This window comes from Pezoporus occidentalis, unplaced genomic scaffold, assembly GCF_034315485.1.
Source record: "Pezoporus occidentalis ecotype Australia unplaced genomic scaffold, CSIRO_AGI_Poc_V1 ctg317, whole genome shotgun sequence".
Taxonomy (NCBI): domain Eukaryota; kingdom Metazoa; phylum Chordata; class Aves; order Psittaciformes; family Psittacidae; genus Pezoporus; species Pezoporus occidentalis.
The window spans coordinates 277,702-296,321 of record NW_026915126.1 but is presented as its reverse complement, the minus strand read 5'-3'; the positions used below and the strand labels follow the sequence as shown (position 1 = coordinate 296,321).

The window sequence follows — 18,620 nt, the reverse complement described above, 5'->3', positions numbered from 1 at the left end:
TGGTGCCACTGCAGCAATGCCCATGCCCCGTGTCACTGTGTGTGTCGGCAGCCATCGGTGCAGGCGCTGCGAGAGCACATGGAGCAGCTCTGGCAGCGCTGCAGTGCCCGCGGTGAGCAGCTGGAGCAGGCACAGGCACTGCTGGCGCAGTTCACGGAGGTGCAGGAGGAGCTGCAGCCCTGGCTGCGGGAGGCGCAGGCGGCCGCGCTGCAGCTCGCTCCCAGCACCATCGACTGTGACGGTTTTAAGGAGCAGCAGCAGCTGCTGCAGGTGAGGTGGTGGTGGGCGTGGGGCAGTGACGGGCACGGGGCAATGGGAGCGCTGGGTGCGGGGCAGCAGCAGCGGTGGGCGGCCCCTGCAGCGTCCTGTACCCGCAGAGCCTGCGCGAGGCCCTGGCTGAGCACCGACCGCTGCTGGGGAAGCTGCAGCGCGTTGCAGCACAGCTGCAGGAGCTGAGCCCGGAGCAGGCGGCACCATTCCGGCAGCGCTGCAGCGAGGCTGATGAGCTCTACAGCTGCATCCGGCAGCGCCTGCGCCAGGCAGCCACGCTGCTTGAGGATGCTCTGCCGCGGTACAGCCAGGTACGGAGCTGGGCTGGGGCTGGGGGGGACACGCTGCTGACTCCACGAGTCACCGGGGCTGGTGTGTCCCCACAGCTCTCAGAGCGCATGGATGTGCTGCGGGAGTGCCTGGAGCGGCTGCAGCGGCGCCTGCAGAGCCAGCCTGGCGCACGCGGCGACGCGGTGCAGCTGCGGGAGCAGCTCCAGGACAACGCACTGGCGCTGGCAGAGCTGGAGCAGCTCGGGGCTGCCCTGGCCACAGTTCAGGCGCAGGGCGAGGAGCTGCTGGGCAGCGTGCTGGAGGCCGGCTGCAGTGCCGCGGCTGCAGGTGTGCACATGCCATGGTGATGGAGCACGGTCCCAGCGCGGGGTCCCTGTGCAGGGTGCAAGGTGCCAGAGCTGGGTCCCAGTCCCAGTGTGGGGTGCTAGTACAGGGTGTGATGTGCTGGTGCAAGATCCTGGTGCAGGGTTGTAGGTCATGGTGTGGGGTCCCGGTGGGGGGTTGCGGGGTCTCAGTGCTGCTGTTAGCTTCTGGTGCTTGATGCTGGTCCTGGTGCAGGGTCCTGGTGCAGTTGCCAGTCCAAGCTGCAGTGCAAGCACCACCACTGTCTCTGCAGGGCTGCAGGAGAGGCCAGCGCAGCTGCAGGCTCAGTGGGGGTCCCTGCAGCGCCGGTGCCAGGAGCGGGAACGGTGGCTGCGGGACGTGCTACCGCTGGCAGAGCGGTTCTGGCAGGGCCTGGCCGAGCTGGCAGTGGCGCTAAGCGACACCCAGCACGTGCTGCTGGCGCTGGAGGATGCTGGTGGTGACACCGAGGACACCCCAGAGCCTGATACCATCCGGGCCCGGCTGCGCTCCATGCAGGTATGGGCTGGGGCTGAGGGCAGTGTTGCAATGCAGGCAGTGCTGCAAGAGTAGGCTATGCAGTATGGGTACCCCCATGACGCAGGCAGTGCCACAGCATGGTCAGCCCCATGGCACAGGCAGTGCTGCAGCATGGGCAGATCCATTTCATGAGTAGTCCAATGGCACAGGCATGGGCAGCCTCATGGTTTTTGCAGCTTCGTGGCACAGTCAGTGCTGCAACAAGGGCAGCACTGTGGTGCAGGCAGCCCCACTGCCATGGAGCACTGTGCCCATGCACATTGCATGGGCAGTGGTGTAGCATGGGCAGCCCCATGGCACGGGCAGTGGTGCAGCATGAGCAGCCCCATGGCACGGGCAGTGCCACAGCATGAGCAGCCCCATGGCACGGGCAGTGGTGCAGCATGGGCAGCCCCATGGCACGGGCAGTGCCACAGCATGAGCAGCCTCATAGCACAGGCAGCACCAGCAGCACTGCCCATGGCACAGGTGACCCCTCGCAGGGGCAGTGCCGCAGCATGGGCCGCCCTGATCCATGTGGGTGCTGCAGGCGCTGCGGGAGGAGCTGGACACGCTGCAGGTGGAGCTGGACGCGCTCGGCAGCGTTGGCGTGGAGCTGGCAGCCGCCTGCGGGGACCCCGGCAAACCCGACGTCACCCGGAGCATGGACGATGTGAGCGTGTGGGCATCGACTGGGGGGGCCAGTGCCGGTGGGGTGGCCCCGGCACCATGAACCCTGTGTGGTGCCACCAACCCATCCGCAATGCTCCCCCATCCCATGCCCCCCCATCCCATGTCCCCTCCCGTCCCTGCGGTGCTGCTGACCACCCCACCACCCCCAGCTCTACCGCTCATGGCACAGCCTCAGCCAGGCCTGGGCCCGGCGCTTCGGCCGCCTCGAGGAGCAGCTCCAGGCTGCTGTCACCCACCAGGACACTGAGCAGGTGGGACCCTGCACCGGGTGTGGGGCTGGGGTGTCCCTGCCCCGTCTTCTGTGCATGGGGTGGGCAGGGGACCAGGTGGTGTGGGGCAGACTGGCTATTGCATCATGTTGCTGCTTTGGTTGTGGGGCTGGCAGGGCCGTGGGGCAGGATGCAGTGGTGCAGTGGTGCGGCTGCAGGGTACAGGGTGATGGTGCCTTGGCCACGCTGTGCTGACACTGTGTGGGACGCGGATGGGCACACAGATGGGGCCTGGCCCCCCCTGACGCGTCCGTCCTTGGCTGCAGCGTCTCTGCGGGTGGCTGGATGCGGCCGAGCTGCGCCTGGCCGAGGAGTTCCTTGTCGGCGGGGACCTGCCGGTGCTGCAGCAGCAGCTGGTGGAGCTCAAGGTGCGTCCAGCCGCGTGGGGCACGTGCCAGACCCAGCTGAACCGTACTGTGCAATGCTGGGCTGTCCTGTGCCAAACCAGACCCAGCTCTGCCATCCTGTGCCATTCGGTACCAAACCAGACCCAGCTCTGCCATCCTGTGCCATTCGGTACCAAACCAGACCCAGCTCTGCCATCCTGTGCCATTCGGTACCAAACCAGACCCAGCTCTGCCATTCTGTGCCATTCGGTACCAAACCAGACCCAGCTCTGCCATCCTGGGCCATTCGGTACCAAACCAGACCCAGCTCTGCCATCCTGGGCCATTCAGTACCAAACCAGACCCAGCTCTGCCATCCTGTGCCATTCGGTACCAAACCAGACCCAGCTCTGCCATCCTGTGCCATTCGGTACCAAACCAGACCCAGCTCTGCCATTCTGTGCCATTCAGTACCAAACCAGACCCAGCTCTGCCATTCTGTGCCATTCAGTACCAAACCAGACCCAGCTCTGCCATTCTGTGCCATTCAGTACCAAACCAGACCCAGCTCTGCCATTCTGTGCCATGCTATGCCAAACTAGGCTCAGCTCTGGCATCCCATCCCATTCTGTCCCATGTTGTTCCATCCCATGCTCTGCCATCCTGTGCCGTGCCACACCCCGTGCCAGGGCAGCCCCATCTTCTCCACCACAGGAGTTCAAGCGGGAGCTCTACCAGTGCCGGGTGGATGTGGAGACGCTGCGGCAGCACCAGCACCAGCCCGGCACGGGGGGCACGGCCAAGGGAGACCTGGCCCAGGGGGACCCATCCCAGGGGGACCCCGCAGCCGCGCTTCCCGACTTCCGCCAGCGCTGGGACCGTCTGGAGGAGGAGATCGTCAGCCGGCAGGTACAGGGGGGACAGCAGTGCGGGTGCAAGGGAACTGGGTGGGCATGCGGGGAGCGGGGTGGGTGCTGTGCGGTGGGTGCTGGGTGATCTCATGTCAGAGCGGCCGTTCCCCGGCGCAGCACGAGCTGGAGGCGGCGCTGCTGGGGCTGGGGCAGTTCCAGCACCAGCTGCAGGAGCTGCTGCAGTGGCTGACGCGCACGGCCGAGACGCTGCAGAGCCCCGCGGTGCTGCGCCCCGACCTGCAGAGCTGCGAGATCGAGCTGGCCAAGCACACGGTGAGCAGGGACAGGGGGGACACGGGGCACGGGCACGGTGCAGCCCAAACACCCTGGGGAGGGCCGCGGTGCGGTGCAGCCACGCGGTGCCGCGGGTCCCCGGTGCGGCAGTGCTGGCTGTGACTGTGGTGCCCATCGCAGGTGCTGCGGAACGACGTGCTTTGCCACGCGCGCACGGTGCAGGCGGTGAATGAGGCGGCGCAGGGGCTGCTGCTCTGCAGCATGGGGCACAGCGAGGAGGGGTTGCAGCACAGCCTGCACCAGCTCAACCAGCGCTGGGATCTGGTGCGCAGCGAGACCGAGACCCGACAGCTGCAGCTGGAGAACAACCTCAGCCAGGTACTGGCTCTGCCTGCCGTGGTGCTGCCTGTACCGGCACTGTGTGTCCTGGTGCTGCTGGTCCCGGTGGTGCTGGTACTGGCACTGCGGCCCCGTACTGCCAGTGCTGGTGCTGCTGGTCCTGGTGCTGCTGCGGTGCTGAGCCCCAGCACTTTGCCAGGTCCAAGACATTACACTGGAGATCACGGAGCTGCTGCAGTGGCTGGAGCAGGTGGAGCTGCAGCTCTTCTTCTCGAAGCCAGTGTGGGGCCACCCGGACACCACCAAAGAGATGCTCACGGTGCATCTGGTGAGCACCAGGGCTCCGCTGGGGTGTCCCCCTTCCGCAGGGGTGTCCTGGGTGTCCCTTGGTGGGGGGCCTGGGTGCCACAGGGTCCAGGACCCATTTCTGCCTTGCCAGAGCACGCAGAGACCTCCTGTGCCCCCCAGCAACCCTGGGACACAGTGGGAAAATCCTTGTCCCCATCCCTGTGACCCTATCCATGGATCCATCCCTGTCCACGTCTCCCCATCCACATCCCTGTGTGTGTCCCCATGACCGTTCCAGTGCCCATCTCTGTCCCTGTCTCATCTCCATCACTGTCCCCACGTCCCCATCCCCATGTCCCCATCCCTGGTGTGACTGTGCCGCTGGGGCTGCCGCCACGTCCCCGCAGGAGCTGTGCAGGGAGCTGGATTCCAAGCAGGACACGTACAGCAGCCTGCGGGAGCGGCTGCAGCGGCTGCTGGGCCCCAGCGGCGTGGGGCAGCCCTGCAGCACGGAGCACGGGCTGCGCCTGCTGCAGCACAAGTGGGAGAGCGTCCGTGCCGAGGCGCAGGAGCGGAAGGTGCGCGGGGAGCGATGTGCTGGGGCTGAGGCTGCGGCTGGGGCTGCTGCGGGCGCCCGTCCCCCTCAGCCCCGTGCGCTGCCCGCAGGAGAGCCTGGCCGAGGGGGTGACCGTCAGCACCGAGTTCCACGGCACCGTGCAGGAGCTGCTGCGCTGGGTGGCCCAGGCAGAGGAGCAGCTCGGGGACCCCGCGCCGCCCAGCTTCGTCCTTGACACCGTCACCGCGCAGCTGCAGGAGCACAAGGCAAGAGCCAGGCCGGTCCCGGGGCCACGCTGGGCCCTGGGGCTGCTGAGGGCTCCCCAGCAGCAGCAGCAGCCGCAGTGCAAGGGATGCCTCCGGCTCGTGGGGCTCCCGGCACAGGCTGAGCTGCGCCCGCTCCCCTCCCCTCAGGTGCTGGTGAGAGAGGCGAGTGCCCATGGGGAGAAGCTGGCCGGCCTGGAGGCTGTGGCCGCTCGCTTGAGGGACTTCAGCAGGAAGCAGGACGGGGCCGTGATCCAGAACATGGTGCTGTCGGCCAAGGAGCGGCTGGGGAAGGTGCTGCAGCGGCTGGCGGAGCGCGGCACCGTGCTGGAGGAGGCTCGAAAGCGCAGCAAGCAGGTACCAGCACCAGCAGTGATGTCTGCAGCCGGGCCCCGTGTGCTGGGTGCAGCCCAGAGCAGGAGCAGGAGCTCAGGGAGGGGATCCTGCTCCTCTGCTGCGGGAAGGGGAGAGCTGAGAGCAGCTCCAGGGCATGAAGGGGCTGCAGAGAGCCTGGAGAGGGGTTGGGACAAGGGAGGCAGGGACAGGCCAAGGGGAATGGCTTTAACCTGCCAAAGGGGAGGCTGAGATGAGCTCTGAGGCAGAAGCTCTTCCCCGTGAGGGTGCTGAGGCGCTGGCACAGGGTGCCCAGAGAAGCTGTGGCTGCCCCATCCCTGGCAGTGCTCAACGCCAGGTTGGACACAGGGGCTTGGAGCACCCTGCTCCAGGGGAAGGGGTCCCTGCCCTGGCAGGGGTTGGAGCTGGAGGAGCTCTAAGCTCCGTCCCACTCAGGCCCCTCCATGGTTCCCTGTTCCCCCCGCCCCTGTCCCTGTGCTGCAGTTCACCGAGTCCCGGCAGCTGCTCCTGGACTGGATGGGTGAGGCCGAGCAGAGCCTGGAGGTGCCTTCGGACACCACCACGAGCCAGGAGGAGCTCAAGTCCCGGCTGGCTGAGCACAAGGTGCGGCTGCGCCAGGGGGTCCTGGCTCCCGGGGGATGCACCTGGGGCTCTGTCTGTGGTTGGGGGGGGCTGGGCTGAGGGGCATCAGCACCCCACGGTGCCCTGCGGCACTTGGGACAGAAGGGGTGTCCCCGTGCCCGTGTCCCCATCCCCATCTCCCCGTGTCCCCGTGCCCTCTGTGCAGGCGTTCCAGAAGGTTCTGCGCTCAAAGCGGCCGGTGCTGGAGGCCACGCTGCGGAGCGGACGGGCGCTGCGGGAGGGGGCCCGGCTGGACCAGGACCTGCAGCCTCTGGAGGAGCTGCTGCGGGACCTGAAGGAGCGCTGGGATGCGCTGTGCAGCCTTGCTGCCGAGAGGTGGGACCAGGGGGTGGGATGGGGATGGAATTGGGGTGGGGATGGGGATGGGGTGGGATAAGGTGGGACTAGATGGGGTGGCCTGAAAATGAGGATGGGAATGAAGGTAGGGATGGGGATTGGGGTGGAGATGTGATGGGTGTAGAGACAGAGATGGCGTTGGGGATGGGGTAAGGTGAGATGAGGTAGAATGGGGTGTCCTCTGCTTCCCGTGTGGTTCTAGGTAAGGGCCTGCCCTCAACATTCCTCCCTGGGCATCCAACGCCCTGCTTTGACCCCTGCCCCGGCACCACTGGGCTTTCCTCTTCCTGGCTGGATCCCATCCCTGGCCATTCCCTGCCCCACAGTGCTGGGTCCTGGGTGCAGCCATTCCTGCCCTGCAGTGCTGGGTCCTGGGTGCAGCCATTCCCTGCCCCACAGTGCTGGGTCCTGGGTGCTGCCATTCCTGCCCTGCAGTGCTGGGTCCTGGGTGCAGCCATTCCCTGCCCCACAGTGCTGGGTCCTGGGTGCAGCCATTCCCTGCCCCACAGTGCTGGGTCCTGGGTGCAGCCATTCCTGCCCTGCAGTGCTGGGTCCTGGGTGCAGCCATTCCTGCCCTGCAGTGCTGGGTCCTGGGTGCAGCCATTCCTGCCCTGCAGTGCTGGGTCCTGGGTGCAGCCATTCCCTGCCCCACAGTGCTGGGTCCTGGGTGCAGCCATTCCTGCCCTGCAGTGCTGGGTCCTGGGTGCAGCCATTCCTGCCCTGCAGTGCTGGGTCCTGGGTGCAGCCATTCCTGCCCTGCAGTGCTGGGTCCTGGGTGCAGCCATTCCCTGCCCCACAGTGCTGGGTCCTGGGTGCAGCCATTCCCTGCCCCACAGTGCTGGGTCCTGGGTGCAGCCATTCCTGCCCTGCAGTGCTGGGTCCTGGGTGCAGCCATTCCCTGCCCCACAGTGCTGGGTCCCGGGTGCAGCCATTCCTGCCCCGCGGTGCCGGGCCTGGCGCTGCAGCGTTGCCTGCACCCACTGTCCTGGCAGGCAGCACCAGCTGGAGGAGAGGCTGCTGCTGTCGGGGAAGTTCTCGGAGGCGCTGCAGGCGCTCCTGGACTGGCTGTACCGCGCCGAGCCGCAGCTCAGCGAGGACGCGCCCGTCGGTGGCGACCGCGACCTGGTCAGTGACCTGATGGACAAGCACAAGGTGGGTGTCCCCGTCCCTATCCCTGTCCTCTTCCCTGCCCACATTCCTATCCCCATTCTGTTCCTATTCTCATGTCCCCATCCTTGTCTCTATCCCATCCCCGTTCTGATCCCACCCCTGTCCCCATCCCCATCCCTATCCCTTTTCTTGTCCCCATCCTCATCCCATCCCCATCCCATCCCATCTCCAGCTACCCTGGGACCTGCCCGGGGCAGGGCTGGAGGCTGGTGCAGGGTGATGGCCGCAGACCCTGGCCCACGCTGCTGCAGCGGTGCCTGTGCTGCATGGAGCCCTGTGCTGCAGCAGAGCCAGGCGGGTGCTGGGACGCTGCCGGCATCTCTCCCCGCTCCAGGTTTTCCAGAAGGAACTGGGCAAACGCGCTGGCTGTGTGCGGGCGCTGACGCGCTCGGTGCGGGACCCGGCGCGCGGTGACTCGCCGTGGCTGCAGCGGCAGCTGGAGGAGCTGAGCACGCGCTGGGACCTGGTCTGCCGCCTCTCCCTGGGCAGGCAGGCGCGGCTGGAGGCAGCGCTGCGCCAGGTCATGGCGAGGGGCTTCGGGGGGAAGGGGCTGCAGGTGGTTGTGTGGCACCCGGGGCTGCATGGGGCGATGCTGCAGGGTGCTGTGTGGTGTGCCTGGGTGATGGGTGGTCATGTTCTGCTTTGGGTGCTTGGGCTCTGTGTGTGCCTGCGCTGTGGGGTGCTGCATGGGGTGCCTGGGCTCTGTGTGGCTACGCTGCAGGCTGCTGTGTGGGGTGTCTGGGCTCTGCATGTGGTTGTGCTGCAGGGTGCTGCGTGTGGCCACGCAGCTTTGTGTGTGGCTGTGTCGCAAGCTGCCATGCCTGACTGCCAGGCTGGGTGCTGCAGGTGCTGGTTACAGGTGCCGGGGGAAGATGTTGGTGTTGCAACTCCATGGGGAGGTCCTGGTGGGGGCTGTGGTGTCGAGCCATGGCAAGGAGCCTCCTCTGTCCTGCTACAGGTTGCAGCCGGGCTGGCAGCAGCTCTGGGCACATAGTGCTGCAATGAGTCACATGTGGTGGGTGCAGGAGCAGCAGCCACAGGGTCTGGTTGGGGGTCTTGGGGGCTGGGCCCTGGTGCTGCAGCCACACGCAGGGGCTGAGCAGGTCCCGTGTCTGCTGCAGGCTGAAGAGTTCCACAGCCTGGTGCAGTCATTCCTGCGCCGCCTTGGCGAGTCGGAGCAGAGCCTCAAGTACGGCGCCATCCCCGAGGAGGAGGCGGCCGTGCAGCAGTGCCGTGACCTGCTGCAGGTTAGTGCATCCTTGTCCCGGTACGTCCCAATCTGCCATGGCCCCCACCAGGGTCCCATTGCACCCAGATGCGGGTTTGGGGTGCTGAGGGGTGGGGGTTTGGGGTCCCGTGCACTTGCAACCATGCATGGTGAACCAGTGCCCTTCCCCAGTGCTAGGGGTGCATTGGGTGCCAGGGCTGGACCCAGCACTGTCATGGTGCGTGTCCCCCTCCAGGAGCTGCTGCAGTCGCTGCAGTGCCAGCAGCTGGAGCTGGAGTGCATCACCTCACTGGGGGAGGAGATCCTGTCCTCCTGCCACCCTGACTCCGTTGTCACGATCAAGTCCTGGATCACCGTCGCCAAGAGCCGCTTCCAGGAGGTGAGAGGGGTCCCCGTGTCCAGGGAGGGTCTCAGAGATGCTCCAGGGAAGGAGACTGGGGAAGAAGCTCTTCCCTGTGAGGGTGCTGAGGCGCTGGCACAGGGTGCCCAGAGAAGCTGTGGCTGCCCCATCCCTGGCAGTGCTCAAGGCCAGGTTGGACACAGGGGCTTGGAGCACTCTGCTCCAGGGGAAGGGGTCCCTGCTCTGGCAGGGGTTGGAGCTGGAGGAGCTTTAAGGTCCCTCCCACCCAAACCCCTCCATGGTTCCATGATCTCTTGGTCGGGACAGTGGCCACATCCAACTTCTTCTGCCCTCTATGAGCTGCCGGCACCCATGGCTCCCACTGTCACCCGGGGCCTCCATGCTCATGCTGATGGTGGTGGCTCATTCCCATGGGATTGCAGTTGCCACCCAGCCCAGGCAGGGATCCATGTCCCAGGATCCCCATCCCAGAGGGGTTCCCACAGCAGCTGAAGGCTCCCAGCTCTGCCTGGACGGGTCTGACTGGTTGAGCCGATACTTGTCTGATCCCTGCCTGCTCCAGCCCTTCCTGAGGGGAGTTCAAAGATCCTGGGACCTGATCTGGAGCTGCTGCTGCTCCAGGGCGTGCAGGCAGGGCACGGCACAGCCCGGCCATGCTGGCAGCAGTGCATTCGCAGAGGCACAGACACTCGTGCTGGCATGTTCAGCTGCTGCCACAGGCATGGACCCAGGACCGATGCTCCCTGTGCTTGCCCCATGGCCATGGAGGCTGCTGGCTGGGGTCTCTGCCCCACAGCCCTGCCTCACAGCCACGGGGTCTGCTGGCTGGAGGTCCCAGTGCCTGCCCCATGGCAGGAGTGCACCATGCAGGGGCCGTCCCCACTGATGCCATGACCCTGTGGTGCCTGGTTGTAGTCACAGCCCCCAGGGTTTGCAGCCATGCAGCCCTCCACAGACCCCTGCAGGCCCCCAGCCCCGTGCCGTGCCGCAGGTGCAGCGCTGGGCGCAGCAGCAGGGTGAGCGGCTGCAGGCGCAGGCGTCGCGGCTGGTGGCCGAGCGGGAGGATGCGGCGCAGCTCCTGGAGTGGATGGCGGCAGCCGAGGAGGCGCTGGGGCTGCGGGACACGGAGCCGCTGCCACAGGAGGTGGAGCCACTGCAGGAGCTCAGCGCACAGCATGCGGTAAGGGCCCGCGACACTGTGTGTGTGCCCCCACCTGCCTCAACCCACCAAGGGCTGCAGGTGCACCAGGCTGCAGCCATGCGTGCAGCAGTGCTGCAGGAGCACCTCTTACGTGTCGCAGCCAAGCCCATGGGCTCTGCAACCAGAGCTGCGCATGCAGGAGGGTGCAGAGGGGCTGCTCTGTGCTCCAAGCATCACCCTGTGCCTGGCTGCACTGCAGCAGTGGTGGGATGCGCTGCTGCGGCTGCTGGGTGCTCAGTGTGCTCTGCCGCAGGTCTTCATGGAGGAGCTAAACCGCAAGCAGCCTGATGTGGAGAAGGTGACCAAGAGCTGCAAGCAGAAGCTGGCCGTGGATCTGGGCCCACCAGTTGCACGCCGACTGGCCACGCGTAAGGACCCCCCTGCGCTGCACTGCACCGGCCGCAGCCCTGGCTCTGTGTCATGGTGTGTCTGCTGGCTGCAGGGCGCCGCAGCACAGGGAAGGCAATGGCGGAGCTACCCGGGGCGCCAGAGCCCCAGAGCCCGCTCACAGCGCAGGTCCTGCAGCGCTGGCAGCAGCTCTGGCTCCTGGCGCTGGACCGGCAGTACCGGCTCGAGACGGCCCTGCAGCGCCTGCGGGAGGTACGGCTGCTGCGCTGCAGCACCGGCGGGTGCAAAGCACGGCATGGTGCAGGGGTAATGCATGTGGGTGCTGCATGGGCAGAGCAATGCACTGGGTGCTGCATGGGCAGAGCATGCTCGCTGGGGCTGCGGTGTCTCTCAGGGGATTAATTCCCATCTCTGCCCCTCGGAGCTGGAGGAATTTGCTCACTTCGACTTTGGGGTCTGGCGCAAGCGCTACATGCACTGGATCGGGCAGATGAAGTCCCGTGTCCTCGACGTCTTCCGAGGCATTGACCGGGACCAGGACGGGCGCATCAGCCAGAGGGAGTTCATAGAGAGCGTCCTCTCCTCCAGTGAGTGCCCAGGGATCCTACAGGATCCACTCAGACCCCCTGGGAGTGGTGGGGCCGTGCTGGTGGAGATGGGGATGGACGGGGTCTGCCTGCAGGATCCAGCCCAGGCTGGGGGAGAGGGGCTGGAGCCTGAGGAACAGGACTTGGGGTGCTGGGGGAGGAGAAGCTCCCCAGGACCCGGCTTCAGTGAGCGCTGGAGCCCAGAACCCCCCCATGTGCTGGGTGCAGCCCAGAGCGGGAGCAGCAGCTCAGGGAGGGGATCCTGCCCCTCTGCCTCGGGAAGGGGAGAGCTGAGAGCAGCTCCAGAGCCTGAAGGGCTGCAGGAAACCTGGAGAGGGGCTTGGGACAATGACATAGGGATGGGACGAGGAGTAACAGCTTCTGTGTGGAAGATGGAGCAGTTAAGTGAGGTGTTAGGAAGAAATTCTTTACCATGAGGGTGGTGGAGGAGGTTGAATGGAGAAGCTGTGGCTGCCCCATCCCTGGCAGTGCTCCAGGCTAGGTTGGACACAGGGGCTTGGAGCACCCTGCTCCGGTGGAAGGGCTCCTTGCCCATGGGAGTGTGTTGGAACTGGATGAGCTTTTTAAGGTCCCTTCAAAACAAACCATGATCCCCTCTCTGGGGGCAGCGGTTCAGTGCTGCCACCATCTGCCCTTGGCACAATGTGCTGAGAGTCCCGTTCCCACCCAGAGTTCCCCACCAACGTTCTGGAGATGAACACTGTTGCCAGCATCTTTGACATGAACGGCGATGGCTTCATCGACTACTGTGAGTTCGTCAGTGCCCTGCACCCCAACCGGGACCTGCTGCGCCGCGGCGCCGATGCTGACCAGATCCAGGATGAGGTGCGACTGCAGCTGGGGGGGCTGCGTGGGGTGGGGTGTCCCACAGGGGCTGGGGTGGGGAGAGTCCCTTGGGGGCTGACCCCTGTGCTCACCCTGCAGGTGAACCGGCAAGTGGCCCAGTGCAACTGTGCCAAGCGGTTCCAGGTGGAGCAGATCAGTGCCAACAGGTACCGGGTAAGTGCTGGTAGCACCGCGGCACCGGTGCGCAGCCTGCACCATGCCAGGTGCTGCAGCTCCCATGCACTGCAGTGCCTGCCCGGGAGGGGGCACGTCCCCATGTCCTCCGGGCCCCCTGGCGCTGCGGGCTGCAGCACAGGGATGGACGGGACCCAATGGCTTGGTGGTAGGCGCAGCTGGGTGCGGGGACCTGCCCTGGCACCCACTCCCCAGCACCTAGCCCTGACAAACCCCCTGACGCTCCCTGCACTGCCCTGACCCCCTCCTGCCCTTGCCCCCCCCCCCGTGTCACGGTGTCGCTGCAGTTTGGGGAGTCGCAGCAGCTGCGGATGGTGCGCATCCTGCGCAGCACCCTCATGGTGCGGGTCGGTGGCGGCTGGATCGCGCTTGATGAGTTCCTGGTGAAGAACGACCCCTGCAGAGGTGGGGATGGGCGGTCCCCCCACCCTGGCACCCGCACCCAGGGGCGCTGCCAGTGGGCACTGCAGTGCGATGCTGCGGCAGGGCCCCTGCGGGCTGCGGCCCCGTTCCCAGCCCTTGTGACCGCCTCCATCACCCCAGTGAAGGGAAGGACCAACCTGAAGATCAATGAGAAGTACCTGGGCGCGGAGGCCTTCGGGGCGGGCGCAGGCAGTGCCTCGTCACCCTCATCCAAAGCGCTGTCCCCGACCCGCTCCAGCTCCAGCCTCAGCCTCTACAGCAGCGCCTCGGCCCCCTGCAGCCCCCTGGCCAGGAAGGTGAGAGCTGCAGAACCTCCCGGCCCCCCCTGTGCCCCCCGGCCCCTGGCGAGCGCTGCCCCTCTGTGCTCGCAGTCGGTGCAGCGCAGGACGCGCTCTGGTGACCGGTGCCCCCGCGCCCGCGGCTCCCTCCTGCCCGACGCCGCCGAGCTGCAGCTCCCCGTGGCCGAGCAGAGCCTGGCTGCCGCAGCGGCAGGTGAGGCTGCGTCGCTGCGGGCCCCCGCTGCTGCCCCGGGTGCTGCTGCCCTGGGTGTTGCTGCAGGCTGCGCCCTGCCTGTGCCATGGGGCAGTGGGACCCCAGGGCAGCCGCAACGTGTGGGGCAGGCCGTGGGTTTGGCAGCACCATGCAGCTCCAGCGCCTCTGTGCCCATTGCAGAGCCCCCCGAGGGGTCCCCCCCACAGCGGTGCAGCCCCTGCCGCTGACCCCCTGCACCAGCACCCTCAGCCGGCCCCACTCAGGACCCTCCTGTCCGCCGGAGGATAGCAGAGCTGCAGCCATGTGCCCACAGGTCTGACCTGCACTGCTGCTGCAGCATGTATGCAACCCCCTGCCCCACAGCACCCCCCCTGCCCCACAGCACCCCTCTGATCCACAGCACCCCCGTGCCTCACAGCAACCCCCTGGTCCAGCTGCTGCAGCCCCTGCCCCACTGCAGCCCCGCTGATGTGCTCCAAGTGCCCGCTGCAGCCGCAGCATTTGGGGCAGTGGGGCTGGGGCAGGCCAGACACCACCGTGATGGGCTCTACCCCTTGGGGTGGCTGCCGGTGCCGTTGGTGCTGGGTTGGGGGTTCCCCCCATGCCCTCAGTGCTGGGTTAGGGGTCCCCCCAGTGCCATCAGTGCTGGGTAGGGCGTTTCCCCCATCCCGCTGCCCACACCCCAGTGGGCCGTGGCCGGGCTCAGTGCCTTCCCTGGCGGCGCAGCCCCGGTTCTGGTGCTACCCCCCTTCCCTGTCGGTACCTGCGCTAGGGCTCTGGCTGCAGCCACCCTGATCCCAGTGGGGCAGGGGCTGCCGGGGGGGTCCTGCACCGCACTGCACCCCCCGGCACAGGTCCCAGCCCCGCTGCCGCATGCTGCCACCACCCCCTAACCGAAGAGCAGTAGAGCTGAATGTAACCCCGGCCCGCCAGCACCAATAAACAGTAGATGGTTTTCTATGAGTGCCCAGCCAGCTCTGGGTCTGTCTGTCCATCCCTGTCCTCTTGGTCGTGGTCCAAGGGGCATCGCTGGTGAGGTGTGACACCGGCAGAGGCGCCAGGCAGGCCCCGGGTGTCGCGGTGCTGGCAGCGGGCATCGTGCCGGTTACACCTCCAAACCCGGGATGCATCGCTGGAATTCCTGCGGGAGCCCACGCCCAGGAGAGGAGCTCCAACAGCTCCACGTCCCTCTGAGCTGCTGCTGCTCCAAGGGCTCCCCTTCAGGAGCCTCCTCCAGGCTGAACAAAAAAGGGGTCCATCCAAGGGCCCTTTATCTCCCACTGTCCCCTGTTAATGACCAGAGTTCTCAGGTCTGGCTGGAGGCTGCCCATGATTGAGGCTGTTTGTGCAGTCTGGCCTTTCCTGAGATCCCAATAACCTGTTACAGAATTACAGAAGCTGCTCTCAGCTCTCCCCTTCAGGAGCCTTCTCTTCTCCAGGCTGCCCCAGCCCAGCTCTCCCAGCCTGGCTCCAGAGCAGAGCTGCTCCAGCCCTCGCAGCAGCTCCATGGCCTCCTCTGGACTCTCCAGCAGCTCCAGGTCCCTCTTGTGCTGTTGCCCCAGAGCTGGATGCAGGATGCAGGGGGGGTCTCCCCTTCACTCAGCAGAGAGGTAGAATCCCCTCCTTGCCCTGCTGTTCGTGCTCTGGGGGTTCAGCCCAGCATGCAGGGGGTTCTGGCTACAGACACCTCTGTGCTGCTGTGACCCCTGGGGACAACTCACGTGCAGGAGTGTTCCAACATCCTGGACTGGGCCATCAGCCCAGGTGCCTCACCCACCTCAACCTGCATCCGTGCCCTATCCCAGCTGCCCCCCCAGCATAGGACCAGGCAGGAGGATGCAGCACTACAGGGGACCCCATGAATACCCTGGTGCCCTCATGGCTGTGGGTAGCCAGCACATTGGGATGGGGCAACAGCACAAGAGGGATGTGGAGCTGTGGGAACGAGTCCAGAGGAGGCCACAGAGCTGCTGCGAGGGCTGGAGCAGCTCTGCTCTGGAGCCAGGCTGGGAGAGCTGGGCTGGGTCAGCCTGGAGAAGAGAAGGCTCCTGAAGGGGAGATCTGAGAGCAGCTCCAGTGCCTGAAGGGGCTGCAGGAAAGCTGGAGAGGGGCTTGGGACAAGGGCCTGTAGGGACAGGACAAGGCGAATGGCTTGAACCTGCCCGAGGGGAGACTGAGCTGAGCTCTGAGGCAGAAGCTCTTCCCTGTGAGGGTGCTGAGGCGCTGGCACAGGGTGCCCAGAGAAGCTGTGGCTGCCCCATCCCTGGCAGTGCTCAAGGCCGGGTTGGACACAGGGGCTTGGAGCACCCTGCTCCAGTGGAAGGGGTCCCTGCCCTGGCCGGGGTTGGAGCTGGAGGAGCTTTAAGGTCTCTTCCAACCCAAACCATTCCGTGACTCCATGTTTCCATAACCCAAGCTGCAGCGCTGTGCCATGCGGTGGTGCCGTCCCTCTCCCATGGAGGGGGAGCAGGTGCTGCCCCGTTTCCCAACCACTCCTGTGCAGCCGTGGGAACACCAGAGTGGGTCCTGCCTTGCCCTGCACTCCCGCATGGAGCCACACACCAGCCCCGGTTGCTTCATGCCATGGGGCAGAGCCCAGACATGCCGCGGGCGCCTGGTGTTGGCTCCGCTCTGCTGGGACAGCTCATGTGCGAGCACACACGTGTGCAGCGCCGTGCCTGTGCCCGTGCATGTGTGCAGGCACCAGCTCTCACCATGCAAGAGTATTTGCATGTGTGGGTGCAGGGATCTCACCATGACACCCAGCACAACCCGACACAGCCCAGCACAGTACAGCCCAGTATGCTCCAGTACAACCCAGCATGCTCCAGTACAACCCAGCACAGCACAGCATGGCTTGCTGCATGCCTGACCTGCCATGGCCCCGGGGCCATCTTCGTGCTTGCCAGGCGCACAGGTCAGCACTGCTGCAGCTCCACCGCTGGCACCGCTCCGACCTGCTGGTGCTGAGCCTGTGGTGTTGAACTCTCCTCCCCGGTTGGATTATGGCTCCTCAGCACTGCGATGCTGCTGCCAGTGCCAGTGCTGGGCCCTGTATGCGCTGGCCCAGACACAGCCTTGGCTCCACTGGGGCTGACCCTGCCCCATGGATCTGGGGCCAGACCCATGGCTCAGGGTGCGCCAGGGTGACACCATCCGGGTGAATCTCCTGTGTCCTGTGCCTTCCTCTCCACTCATCTCCCCTACGTTCCTTTATTCTTCTCCTTGTGTCTCACCTATGTCCTTTATCTTCTTCCTCACGTCTCCCTTATTTTCTTCATCCTCCTCCCACTCAGGATGCCTCCTGGAACCGTGGGTTTGGTGCTGCCCGAGCTGCTGGTACCACAGGGGCTCCTGCCCAGGTTACATTCCCAGGGGATGTCCCTGTATATGGGATTCACCCACAGGTGCCAGGGCTGTGTGCTCACCAGAGTGCACCGCACCATGCCGTGCTATGCTGTGCCATGCCATGCTGTGCTGTGCCATGCTGTGCTGTGCTGTGCTGTGCCGTGCTGTGCCATGCCGTGCTGTGGTGTGCCATGCCATGCCATGCTGTGCTGTGCCATGCTGTGCTGTGCTGTGCTGTGCTGTGCCGTGCTGTGCCATGCCGTGCTGTGGTGTGCCTTGCCATGCCGTGCTGTACCGCACCATACTGTGCTGTGCTGTGCCGTGCCGTGCTATGCTGTGCTGTGCTGTGCCGTGCCGTGCCATGCTGTGCTGTGCTGTGCCGTGCCGTGCCATGCTGTGCCATGTTGTGTGTGCCTTGCCATGCTGCCGGCTCGCCTGGCCAGCCCCATGCCTGGATACCGGCACCTGTCCAGACAACACACTCCCACGCCCGTCAACACCTCCAGGCGATGCTCATCCACATCCTTTCCTCACCACATCACCCTTGGTGCTGGTGCTCCACGTCCATCCCTTCCTAACTGCATCACCCGCGATGCTGGCGCGGTGCATCCACATCCCTTGCTCACATCACCCGCAGTGATGGTGGTGTGACCCTCCAGCACCCAATGCTCCCAATCACTATGTGCGCTGCCCATGGCACTGTTGGGACCCCCACAGCCCCCATGGCACCAAGGCTAGGGGAAGGGGATGCTCAGGTGGAGCAGGCACTGGGTGTGGGGCTGGGTGTGGGGTCTGGGCAGAGGGTGTGGGGCTGGTGACGGAGGCAGGGCCAGGGTGTTTGGATGACTCAGGTGGCAACGGGGCAGCTTGGGCATGTTTTGGGCAATTCAGGCTCCAGGGATGTGGGTGACGCTGGGGTGGGGAGCTGGGAAGGGTCCCCCCCACTGCACCGGCTGCTGTGGAGCAGGGCCAGGACGCAGTGCTGCAGCCCCAGTTCCAGTTAAACAGACCCATGGGTGCAGTGATTCGGTGGAAACCGGCCATGCTGCAAGCTGGGGTGGGCACGGGGGAGAGGAGCCGGGTGGGCCAGGGTGCAGGGGCTCTGCTTGGCTGATGGCATGCGGTAGGTGATGGGGTGATGGGAAGAAGGACAAGGTGCTTCTGGCAAGCAAGGATGATCAGGGGCTGGAGCACCTCCCATACAAAAACAAGCTGAGAATACTGGGGCTGTTCAGCCTGGAGAAGAGAAGCTGTGTGGAGACCTCTGAACAGCTTCCAGTGTCTGAAGGGGGCTACAAGGATGCAGGGGAGGGACTCTTCATCAGGGACTGTAGTGATAGGACAAGGGGTGATGGGTTCAAACTGAAACAGGGGAAGTTCAGGTTGGATATAAGGAAAAACTTCTTCTGTGTGAGGGTGCTGAGGCGCTGGCGCAGGGTGCCCAGAGAAGCTGTGGCTGCCCCATCCCTGGCAGTACTCAAGGCCAGGTTGGACACAGGGGCTTGGAGCACCCTGCTCCAGTGGAAGGGGTCCCTGCCCATGGCAGGGGTTGGAGCTGGAGGAGCTTTAAGGTCCCTTCAACCCCAAACATTCCATGGTTCTATGATTCTATCACACCAGCCCCATGGGAGTCTCCCCTTTCTCTCACCTCTTTGAGGTGGCACTGCCCAAGCACTTGGTTGCCAGGACATGGACACCTCCTGCACCAGAGCTGTTACGGGGCCAGTGAACCCCTGCCCATCGCCCTGCATCGCTCCTGTGCCCGCCATGGCCCAGCACAGGGAGGGC

At 65.6% G+C, this 18,620-nt stretch overlaps 1 protein-coding gene across 1 annotated transcript in view; it reads left to right on the top strand.

Moving 5' to 3' along the window:
- PLEC (plectin) overlaps nucleotides 1–14,450 on the top strand; it is a 62,751-nt gene extending 48,301 nt beyond the window's left edge. Inside the window, exons 50-79 of the mRNA XM_062628472.1 lie at nucleotides 52–270; nucleotides 378–581; nucleotides 657–888; nucleotides 1,178–1,472; nucleotides 1,508–1,751; nucleotides 1,973–2,095; nucleotides 2,265–2,366; nucleotides 2,651–2,752; nucleotides 3,425–3,619; nucleotides 3,739–3,894; nucleotides 4,036–4,233; nucleotides 4,394–4,522; nucleotides 4,890–5,060; nucleotides 5,149–5,658; nucleotides 6,139–6,258; nucleotides 6,443–6,612; nucleotides 7,626–7,785; nucleotides 8,138–8,323; nucleotides 8,925–9,050; nucleotides 9,267–9,410; nucleotides 10,384–10,572; nucleotides 10,847–10,961; nucleotides 11,036–11,193; nucleotides 11,366–11,528; nucleotides 12,220–12,374; nucleotides 12,474–12,548; nucleotides 12,857–12,974; nucleotides 13,113–13,288; nucleotides 13,364–13,484; nucleotides 13,665–14,450. Coding sequence (XP_062484456.1) covers nucleotides 52–270; nucleotides 378–581; nucleotides 657–888; nucleotides 1,178–1,472; nucleotides 1,508–1,751; nucleotides 1,973–2,095; nucleotides 2,265–2,366; nucleotides 2,651–2,752; nucleotides 3,425–3,619; nucleotides 3,739–3,894; nucleotides 4,036–4,233; nucleotides 4,394–4,522; nucleotides 4,890–5,060; nucleotides 5,149–5,658; nucleotides 6,139–6,258; nucleotides 6,443–6,612; nucleotides 7,626–7,785; nucleotides 8,138–8,323; nucleotides 8,925–9,050; nucleotides 9,267–9,410; nucleotides 10,384–10,572; nucleotides 10,847–10,961; nucleotides 11,036–11,193; nucleotides 11,366–11,528; nucleotides 12,220–12,374; nucleotides 12,474–12,548; nucleotides 12,857–12,974; nucleotides 13,113–13,288; nucleotides 13,364–13,484; nucleotides 13,665–13,711 — 5,103 coding nt within the window. The 3' untranslated portion in view covers nucleotides 13,712–14,450. The remainder of the gene's footprint in view (nucleotides 1–51; nucleotides 271–377; nucleotides 582–656; nucleotides 889–1,177; nucleotides 1,473–1,507; nucleotides 1,752–1,972; nucleotides 2,096–2,264; nucleotides 2,367–2,650; nucleotides 2,753–3,424; nucleotides 3,620–3,738; nucleotides 3,895–4,035; nucleotides 4,234–4,393; nucleotides 4,523–4,889; nucleotides 5,061–5,148; nucleotides 5,659–6,138; nucleotides 6,259–6,442; nucleotides 6,613–7,625; nucleotides 7,786–8,137; nucleotides 8,324–8,924; nucleotides 9,051–9,266; nucleotides 9,411–10,383; nucleotides 10,573–10,846; nucleotides 10,962–11,035; nucleotides 11,194–11,365; nucleotides 11,529–12,219; nucleotides 12,375–12,473; nucleotides 12,549–12,856; nucleotides 12,975–13,112; nucleotides 13,289–13,363; nucleotides 13,485–13,664) is intronic.
- The last annotated feature ends 4,170 nt before the right edge of the window (nucleotides 14,451–18,620 follow it).